Below are 10207 nucleotides of genomic sequence, written 5' to 3'. Positions count from 1 at the left end.
CGGCTACTGCCCGCTGCCGCCTGTCGAGGAGGAAGACGCGGGCAAAGGGCTCCGGGTGGCGGCTGCCTGCTGCTCGGGGGCCGCCGGGACCACGCTTGACGGCGCGCACTCACTGGCGAAGCGGCCAAGCCTCTGCCCCTGGCCTTCGCCCCTCCCTCGACGCGAGGAGCCCCGAGGGCCAGCCCCCGGGCGCAAAAGGCGCTCTCCTGTCAGCGCGCCCGCCCGCCCTCCTGCGGTCTGTGCGGCGGCGCGGAGCCGGGAAGCTCCTCCGTGCCCGCGTCCAGCCCGCTTGGCTGGGCTTGCTGCTGTGGAGGCGGGAGAGGCCAGGGCGAGCGCGGCGTGGAGGCGGCAACGGCGGCCGTCTCCTCCTCCTCTCCTCCCTCCTGCTCCCGCTGGCTGGTGCCGCGGCTGCAGCGGCTGCTGCTTTCGGCAGCGGCGGCCGCCAGAGCCAGCCGAGCTCGCTCCGCGGTCGTCGTCGGGTAGAGAGTCGAGCGGAGACGCGAGCCGACGACGGGGAAGCAGCAGCGCCGCGGCCGGCCAGATGGAGCCTCCGCTCTGATCGCCTCGTCGTCGACGCGAGCAGCCGGGGAAGATGCCGGGAGCGGCGCCCAGGAGGACCGCGCCTCCGCCTCGCAGGAGCTGAGGAAGAGGAGGGCGGCGGGGCTCGCTTCCTGGCGGGGCAACGGAGGGCGGCTGCTGCTGCTGCTGCTGGGCTCGGGGCGCTGCCACCCGCCGGATTGAAGGAGCCGATCTTGCCGCTGCCGGTCGGAGGGATTTGCCGACCAGGACCATGATTGTAGCCGGCGCGCTCTGCCTTTTCCTCTGCCTGGGTGAGTGAGCGAGCGGCCGGCCGGGCGAGCAGGTGCCGCCGCTGGGACAGGAAGGCGGAGGACCTGCTGCAGCCCTCCGGCTGTGGGGCGGCTCCAGGCGGGGGGGGGGGCATGGGTGGGCGAGCTCCCACTCTGTGGAGATGCCGCCACTGCCGCCACTGGGCTTCCAGCCCAGGTGGAAAAGTGGGAAGGGGGAAAGGGAGCGCGAAGCATCTCCTCGTGTGTAGGCGGGGAGAGCAACTGAAGGAGGACCCGCCGGCCTGGGAGCCCGAGGGGGGCGGGGGGGGCAGCGCCGAATGGGCGCCCTTGGGAGGGGATCGGGGGGCGCTCGCCAGGGGAGTGGTGCCCCTCGTGGGCTCCGGCGGTGTTTCCTTTCCTCCTTCCCCTGGGTCCGCTTGGAGCGCCCCTTCCCTCCCCTGGGGCAGCTGGGCTCTTCGGAGCAGGAGCGCCCAGCGGCGGCATCTTCGAGGCGGGGGAGGCGCCTGGGCTGGCCAGGCTTTGCCCGCCGGACTGGGATGGCACCGGGAACCTCCGGCGGCGGGGCGGCGGAGCAGGAAGCCCGGCTTCCGCCCATGCCTCCTCCTGCGCGCGGCGGTGCCCGTTCCGGCAAGAAGGGGGTCGTGGCTGACTGCCGCTGCTGGTGGGGGGGGGGCGGGGGGGGGGGTCGTAGCGAGGCCTGCAGGCTGGGCAGGAGAGAAGTAGGGCGCGCTTGTCCGGGGAGCGAGCGGGCTGGCTGGCGCGGGGGGGGGGGGGCGGGCGAGCGGGGGCCTCTGCCTGGCCCTGAGGAGCCGCTCCCCAATCCATGCTCGGCGGTGACGACGAGGGTCTGCGAGAGCCCCGCCACGGAGTCGTCCGGGCTGCTGCCCCCCGCTCTCGCCCCCAGCGCTCCGCGGTCCCGTGTAGGGGCCCAACTCGGCGTGCTGAAGAAGCGCTGAGCGCGCGCGAGCCGAGTCGCCTGGCCCTGCGTGCCGAGACTGGCCCGCCCGCAGCTGGTTGCTGCGCCCCGCCTGCTCCCGCAGCAAGAGTCGAGATGAAGGGCGCTTCCTGGGTGGGTGCGGGGCTTCCAGCGGGGCCCCGGAGGCCGGCATGATTTGACCCTCTCCGCTCGCTCGCTCGCTCTTTGGTGCGTGAATGTGGGGCGGGGAGCCGGGCGGGGTGGGGGCTTCGCATTAGGTCGCCACCCACTCGTTCCATCGCCCCCCGCCGCTTAACCCAGACGCGGAAAACCCGCCTTTCCCCGGCGGAGCGACAGACGCGCGATGAGCGCACGTCCGGACGGCTGCGAGCACCACCACCCCAGGCCCGTCTGGGGGCACAGGCGTGCCTTCGACGCGCTCAGTGACGTGTGTGGGGGCGGGGTCCCCACGGCCCCCCCCGACCCGCACACCCCACCTCTGCACCCCAGCACTGTCCCATTTCTTGGCCCTTAGAGATTCCGGGGGGGCCGCCCTCCATTTTTTATAAAGCCGCCTTTGCCAGGAGGACCAATGCCCTCTGGGCACAAAGATGGGGTGAGAGCTTTTGCAGCCTATAGCAGCGTTATTGGGGCAGAGCGGGGGTGGGGGGAGTGATCACTGTGCCAACCTGGTGGTGCCCCCCCCCTGCCAGGAATGACTCGTGGAGGTGCACACAGGAGGCTGCACTGGATGGATGGATGGTTGCATCACTGGTGGAGGGCCAAGTGAGGAGTGTATGCTGCAGGCCCGGGTGGAAGCAGCCGCACACTTCTGCTTGTGATGCCTGGCAGAAAGGCAGCGGCAGCAGTGTGTGTGTGTGTGAGAGAGAGAGATTGAGAGGGAGAGTCGCTCCAGAGTGTGTCTGGAGGGGCTCTGGAATCCCAGGACAGCGTCCTTTCCCAGGGCTGTGGCCCTCTACTGCCAGCAGCCCTGCTGTGGGCCATTTTGCCAGTGCTCCTGGCCCGTCTCTTCTGAGAGGCTGACCCCCCCCCCCAGATAGCAGCAGGAGGGCCAGCAGACCCAGGAGCGGGTGAGAAGGAAGGTCCCCAGAACACAGGATGGAATGCAACTCTGCATGTGACTGCCCGCAGAGAAACCCTGACTGGGGAGGGGGCACTAAAGGTGCCTCCCTGGAAGTGCCACCTGGTGGAGGGGTTGGTTGTGAGGCCCCAGCAGCCAAGGGCACGCTCTGCCAGCAGCTGGGTGGGAGATCCTCCCCATGCGCCACTCTTGCCAGGGACTCCTGGTGCCACCCAGCATGGCATAGTGGCGAGAGTGCTGGACTAGGACCGGGGAGACCCGGGTTCAAATCCCCAGGCAGCCACAAGACTCTGGGCCAGTCACTTCTCTCTCAGCCTAACCTACTTCACAGGGGTGTTGTGAGGAGAAACCCAAGTGTGTGGTACACCGCTCTGGGCTCCTTGGAGGAAAAGCGGGATGTCAATGTATAAATAAATAAAGCACGACAGGGGCGGGGGGGGGGGGGCAGGACAGGGTCCCTAGCAGGACCATGACCAGTGGTGGGCTCAGCAGGCCAGGGCAAGGGTGGCAAAGCCTGCCCTTGGGGGGAGGGAGGGAGGGAGGGAGGGAGGGGCTGGCCTGGAGGCTGCCGCCAGTCACCCCTCCTTTTGCCCAGGGCGCCCTCTGACTTCTGATCTGGCTCAAACTGGGCTCCTCCTCCTCCTCCTCCTCCTCCGGGCCACCCCACAGCCAGCACTCTGGTGCTTCCGCTTGACAGAATCCGGAGGGGTCGAGCAGGGGTGAGGATGAGCTGCGAAGCTGAAACCAGTCCTGGATCCTTCCTTCCCCGCAGTGTCCAGGGAGGATCAGAGCCCAAACCGAAGCACACACAGTCCAGCCACTGAGGCCTGCGGTTCCCTCTTCTGTCTGGGAAAGCTCTTGAGGAGTGGGGGCAGCAGTGATGGGGAAGAAAGAGGGCAGACCAAGTCAGCACTGCTGGGGAGGGGGGGAGGGGGCCGGCTTCAGGAGGGCACTCCTGCTCCCAAGAGTTGACTGCCTCAGCAGCAGAGGGAGGGCTGGTGGCACTGGGGAAAGCGGGGGCGGGGGGGGGGGATCCGTGTCAGACAAGTTCAGGAACAAGAACCTCGGCACCCAGACTCCGCTTCCCGTTGATTCCCAGCTCTGGCTTCTCGCTTCTTGTGGTTTGGTTGAATCAGACGGTCTCCGTTCATGGGAGCAGAGGGTGGCTGGGGTGACAAGGGGGGCGGGCCTCCTGCCCAGGTCCCAGGGTCAATGTCCTCCTTGGGAGTAATGATGAGAGGTGGCAGTGGCTGCGGCTGAGGGCCCAGGGATGTGGACTGCGCAGGATGAATGGGGTGGGGGGTGCGGGTGGGGAGGGAGGATGGAGAGAGACCCCTTGGTGAGGCTGAGCAGCCTTTGTGCATCATCTTGTTTCTGTGTTGCTGTTGATATTTTTGACAGAGCAACCTTTTTGTGGTTGAACAGATATGCTGCAAATTATGCAGAAACCCAACCTGGGAGTCTTGTTGTCTAGCTCAGAGACGGTGGGTCTCCTGGGAGCTTTGAAAATGCCTCCTGGCGGTCCCTGCAGCAGGCCTCTGCCTCCGGGATGCGGGCGGGCGGGTGCCGAGATGGAGGAGTGGGAGTCTCGCTTGGGCTCTGCCTGACCCGGAGGCGGCAGCTCTTTCTGGCCGCTGTTGGGTGGATGGGCTCCCCCCTCCCCCTGTTGGTTCTAGGCCGGTTTGCCTCCGGCTGGACTTGCTTTCGGGTTGTCCTGGGCTGGGCCGGGTGCTGGGAGGACCCCCCTCCCTGGTCTTCATGCTCTCCTCCCAGCCCCCCCCCCATACCCCCCATGTGTCTCTGAGGCTGTGATGATTTCCAAGTCTGCTTCTGTGGGCTGGAGTCCAGCACCCGGAGTGAGGCTCCCTTTCTGCCGGAGCAGAGTCCTGTCTCCTGCGGGGGTTTCTAGGAGTGCTGCTGGGGGGTGATGACTCTGTCAAGGCCACACGGACGGTCCCCTCTGCCACTTGCTGTTGCCAGGCGGAGCTGCTGCCCCTTTGTCTTCCTGGGGGCCCTGCCCGTGGCTCTCTGGGGTCTGGGGGCCTTTCCCGTCCCCTTGGCTCTCCGGATCCTCGCACGGGAGCCTGGGCCTTTTGGCACGCCAAGCCACTCTTCCCTGCCGAGCTGGGCCTCTCCCGGGCACCCTTCCCGCTGCCTTGCCCAGCCTCTGAGGCCTCCTGGTGAGAGGAGCAGCTGGAGCGAGGCCGCAAGGGCCTCTCTTCCGGCAAGCAGCATGGAGGACTCTGGTACTTTCCACTAATAGCACCAGAGAGAGACGTGTCTGTTTGATCGAATGCAAGACGTCCTGCTCTGCCCAAGGGAGGCCTTTTCCAGATGGGGTGTGAGCCGTGATTGACAGAAGTGTAGCGGTGTTGGCTGAAGTTACTGCCTTGCTCTGTCGATCCCAGAGCTTGAAGGAAAGGATGCGCCACCATTTTGGCTCTGTAGCTGGGCCTCTCTCAACTGACATACTTCCAAGGAGCACTTTTTTCCGGGGGGGGGGGTAGTTGCATTTCTTGGGCACTTCCTACTAAGCTGGGAAGAGGCGACTCGGCATCCAGCAGGTGACTCCCCCCTTGTGGCTGTGCAAGAGCTGTGAGCCTCCACTCCTGGCTGACACGCCTCCTCTTAGTGGTGAGGAGTGACCCACCTTCTCTTAAATGCAAAACATTTGCAAAACCGGTTAGCACATTTCGTTTCCGCTTTAAATGCAGAGACTGAGTGCCCCCCCCAATTATCATTGCCCATCGCTGCCGTTTCATAAACATGTCTAATCTTTGTTCTGGGCTGTGTGTGCCCCTCCCCTGCCACATTGTAGCAAGTGCCCCCCCGGGCTCTCCCCCCCCCTGTGCCGCTGGGACTGGCACAGCACTCCCTCGAAGGAATGGACGCTGCTGCTGCTGCTGCTCTCTCCCCCTTGTTTGGAGGTGCTGTGAGGCATGTGGCTGGCCCTGAATTCCCCGGGGTGGGGTGGGGTGGGGGGACAGGCTGGCAGCAGCGCCACTGAAGGCAGGAAGTGGCCAGTGCCCGAGACCCCCCCCCTCCACTGCCGGTCCTTTCACCTTCCCTCCTTGGCCCAGCCTGGCTGCTCCCTTCTGGCTTCCCTGCCTGCCTGCTGCCGAAGGGCTGGCCTTGCCTTCCCAGGCTCGCGGCTGCTGGCCAGGGCTGGGTGACCTGGGCGCAGTGCCCGTGAGCCTCTGGGGAAGAGCGAGGAGGACCCTCCTCCTCCTGGCGGTGGCGGCTGCTGGGCTGAGCTGGGACTTGCAGCAGAGCAGACAGGAGAGCAGGAGACCTCCAGCAGGAGCCGCAGAGCCCCCCTCGGCCTGTAGGTGTCGCTGTCTCGCTTCCGTGATGGGCAGGAGGTGCGCTGGGGGAGCAGAGGGTGGCTCTGGCCGGAGGGAGGGGACCAGGGCTTCCGGGGCCCAGAGAGCAAGGAGGAGCCAAGGATGGGGAGGGGGGGGCTCCCCTCCCGCCCCAGCAATGCTCCTTAGCCAAAGAGCTGCCTGTGAGTGGGTGGGGTCGGGGGAGCTGCCCTGCCTAAGCGGGCAACATTCCTGGACAGGCCAGACTGGAAGAGTGCAAGAAGGGAAAAGGCGCCCTGAGGGCGGACGGGGCCTCCGGGAAAGAGGGTCTTAAGAGCTGGCCTGGTGGCAGCAAGCATGACCTCTCCCCTGAGCTAAGCAGGGTCTGCCCTGGCTGCATATGGATGGGAGACTAGAAGTGTGAGCCCTGGAAGAGAGTCCCCCTTAAGGGGATGATGGAGCCGCTCTGGGAAGAGCATCTAGGTTCCCAGTTCCCTCCCTGGCAGCATCTCCAAGGAGATAGGGCTGGGAGAGTGAATCCTTCCTGCAAACATGGATAAGCCTCTGCCAGTCTGTGAAGACAAGACTCAGCTAGGTGGACCAAGGGTCTGACTCAGTGGAAGGCAGCTTCCTGTGTCCCTATGTTTTGCTCATTGGCCCTGGAGCAAATGGGAGGAGGGGCAAAGGTTGCTGGAGAGAGAGAGGTGGGCAGCTGAGACCTGAAGAGCTGCTGCCGGTCCGTGTCGACAGTGCTGGGTCCAACGGACCAGTGTCTGCCTCAGCAGAAAGCAGCTTCCTTTTCTGTGCCTGGAGAGAGAAAGAACAGGGAGGGGTCCTTGGCTGAGGAGCTGCAGGTCCGTCTGGCAGGGCGAGGAGGCCACTGCGCGGGTGTCGAGGGGATGAGCTGCTCGTCCTCTGTTGGTGGGACAGAATGCCTCCTTCAGCAAGGGTGCTCCTTCCGGGAGCCAGGGGAGTCCCAGCCTGCCTCTAGGCAACGCACGCAGCCTTTCAGCCGGGGGCTCCCATCAGCAGGCAAGGCCGGGGTCTGGGCTTCCCCGCCAGCTCCTGCTCACCCCGGCTCCTGTGTGGTGGGCCCCAGCCATGCCTGCTTCTCTGCCCTGGTGCTTGGCAGCATTCCCCTCGCCCTCTTTTGTAGCCAGGGGCTCTCTCAGGCATGGCTCCCTGTCAAGCAAACGCCCCCCTTGGTCTTGGCACGCCTCCCGCAGGCTTCCAGCCTAATCTAGGCTTGCATGGACAAGACAAATGTACAACACCTTGCAATGCAGGTTGCAGAGCAGCCCAGAGCTGTGAATGAAGCACGCGGCCAGACATGGAGCTCATCACAGCAATCACCAAGAGGTATTACTTGTGTGCATGTGCACACAACGCACACACACACAGACCTGCCACTGTCCATTTCTTGCCACAACACTATCTCACAAACAAAACAAACCACAGGCCCTTTATTTAAAGGGCATTTTGTTTTGAGCTCGAAACACTTGAAACAGCCCGTTTCAACACTGAAACCTTTTGCACTTCCCTACTATCTAGCCCAGCCTCCTGTTTCCCGCAGTGGCCCACTCCTGCTAGAGGCTCCTCTGCCTGAGCCCTGACATGGGCTGGGTGGTTCTCAGTCCCAGAAAGGGAAGCTGGAGGGCTGCTGGGCTGTCTATTCTGTCTTGGCCTCATAGGCTCTAGCGTGTGAGTCCTTGAGTTGCACAGAACTCTTCTTCAAGCAGAAGTGACGAGGGAGCTCATTCTTCATCACCAAGGGGGGCAGCACACCTGCCCGTAAAGGCAGCAATAGAGAACGTGAAGACCTCCTGCTGGTTGCTGCACATGCACTGGACCAGCAGGTCAACAGATGTTTGCCTCGATCAGTGCATGTGGACAGGCTCACCAACTCTTTGCGTTCTGGCCTTGCTTCCTGCATTTCAAGTCCCGGCCTCCCTTAAAGGCGCCGCAAGGTTTCTTTTTAGAAAATGGGAAGTAAAAAGGGGGCCTCCATGAGCAGTGCAAGGCCCTCTGGCCAGGGAGCTCTTTTGGGAGGGAGCTGATGTCCCCTTCAGCTGCTGGAAGATTGTCTGGGTCTGCGGTGGTGAAGGGGTCACACTCCGCTTGGGGCAGCCCTTCCTGCCTGGCTGTCAGGAAAGCAAACCGCCACCGTGGGGCAGAGAACTGCGTGGACTGCCTGGTCAGTCCTTGCTCTGTGCTCTCTTCTGGCCTACCCAGAAGTAATGGCAGGGGAGTTGCAGGGGAGTAATGGCAGGTGAGGGGCACGCCTTCAACTCCTGCCTGTGGCTCCCAGCGGCATCTGGTGGGCCACTGTGCGAAACAGGATGCTGGACTAGATGGGCCTCCTTGGGCCTGATCCAGCAGGGCTGTTCTTATGTACCCTGGAAGGAAGGAAGGAAGGAGTGCAGATTCTTTGGTTCAGTGCCTTCCCAGGGGTTTCATGCATCTTCCAAGGGCTTGGTGTAATGTGGGGTCAGGGCCGGCCTTGCCATGGGGCAGGGTGAATAGGGCACCTGCTCGGTGGCAGCAGGGGACGGGCCAGCTCTCAGGGGTGGCCTGGCAGCCCAGCGAGCCCCCTTCCCCATGGACAGCCTGCAGGGAGAAGAAGGCAGGCTGGCACCGCACTGCTCCCCCCCCCGGTCTCCTTTCTTCCTTTTGAGGTTTGAAAGGGAGGAAACCCAGTCAGGGTCAGTTGAGGTGTCTTAGCAGGAAGCGAGAGCCAAGAGGAGGCACCAGCGCTTGGGGATTTGCTCCAGGCAGCGGCATCTCTTGGCCGGCCCTGTCTGGGTCCAGCACAGCCAACAATCCTGGCTGAGGACTGGTCTGATTCTCATGGAGGAGGCAGACTTGTGTCTGGGCTGTCCTACTCACGGTTCTTCCCTGAAAAGAAACATTTCCCTCACCCACAGAAAATTTGCCTGCCTGGGGGAAGCTGTCTTCGAACCATTTCCCGCAACATTCCAGATTTCTGGGGTAGCATATTCTGTTATGTGAACCTCCACCTGCAGTCAGAAGTGATGATGTTGGTTTTCCAGAAAATTCCGCATCGGATGTGGGGTGTGATGTTTTCTGATGTCCTGAATCAACTGGGATCTTGTTTAGCATGTTGGACTTTTATTTACTGAACAAAACTTTAAAAAAGAAGAAGACACCATCATGTCCAATTTTACATGCTATGTAAACAATTCAGAAGTTTTCCCAGTAGTCAAAGAGGTTTGGACTGAAATTTTGATTAAGAGGCAGGGAGAGTGGGAAAGCACCTTGAATATTCAAGCAGCTTTAAATCTTTACTTGGACGTCATTTTTATTGGAATCCGTGTGAGTGTTTAAGACACAGAAATTCAATACCACCCTTTTCAGGTGCGTAGTTTAAATGTTAAGTGGGGGCGGGGAGGAAGGCGTCGAAGTCTGTTCAAGTACAGATTTTAACAGGCCGGAAGAGCTGTGCATGCTTCTCTGCTTGGCTGCATCCTAAGGAGTCACACCTGAAGAAAGTGAATTAAAACTTTGAAATTGCCCATTTGACTGCTATTGTGGCCCTTCATTATGCTGTTAATTAATTTTGTGAAATAATGCGTTGTTAGAAATGGAAAGGTTTCTGTGGGGAAACAGAGCCACAGAACATCCTCCAGAAAAATACGCACCTTCCTTGCTTCACTGGTCTGAATGAGGTAGCCTAGACACCAGTGGGCTGCCCCACTCAGCAGCAGCAGCAGCAGCAGCAGCAGCAGCAGCAGCAGCAGCCCCTCCTGTCGGGCTGCTCACTCAGGCTGGCCCTGGGGGGACTCGGCCCCTCCCTGCAAGGGCTCTGCGGTCCCAGGGAGGCCCCCGCCGTGGCGGTGCTGGGGTCTGCGGGGGCGGAGCTCCAGACAGCTCCCTCCCGCCCGGGCTGCCCTCTGCGGCTGCTGCTGGGTGGGGGCCTCCTCCTGGGGGGCTCTTGGCCCTCTCCAGCCACCTCCTCCCAGGCAGCACCTGATGGAAGGAGCCGGAGAAGGGCTCCCTCCTCCCCCCCGGGCGGGGGCGGCAGAAGCCAGGGGCTCCCCACGCTGGGGAGGCCTGCAGG

The 10207-nt window shown here is 62.8% G+C and overlaps 1 protein-coding gene across 1 annotated transcript in view; it reads left to right on the top strand.

Moving 5' to 3' along the window:
- The first annotated feature begins 241 nt into the window (after positions 1–241).
- Positions 242–10207, top strand: part of GFRA2 (GDNF family receptor alpha 2) — a 59806-nt gene continuing 49840 nt past the window's right edge. The window contains exon 1 of the mRNA XM_053270303.1: positions 242–830. Within this exon, the coding sequence (XP_053126278.1) occupies positions 791–830 (40 nt within the window). The 5' untranslated portion in view covers positions 242–790. The remainder of the gene's footprint in view (positions 831–10207) is intronic.

Source organism: Hemicordylus capensis, chromosome 8 (genome assembly GCF_027244095.1).
Source record: "Hemicordylus capensis ecotype Gifberg chromosome 8, rHemCap1.1.pri, whole genome shotgun sequence".
Taxonomy (NCBI): Eukaryota; Metazoa; Chordata; class Lepidosauria; order Squamata; family Cordylidae; genus Hemicordylus; species Hemicordylus capensis.
This window is presented reverse-complemented; position numbering and strand designations above follow the sequence as displayed.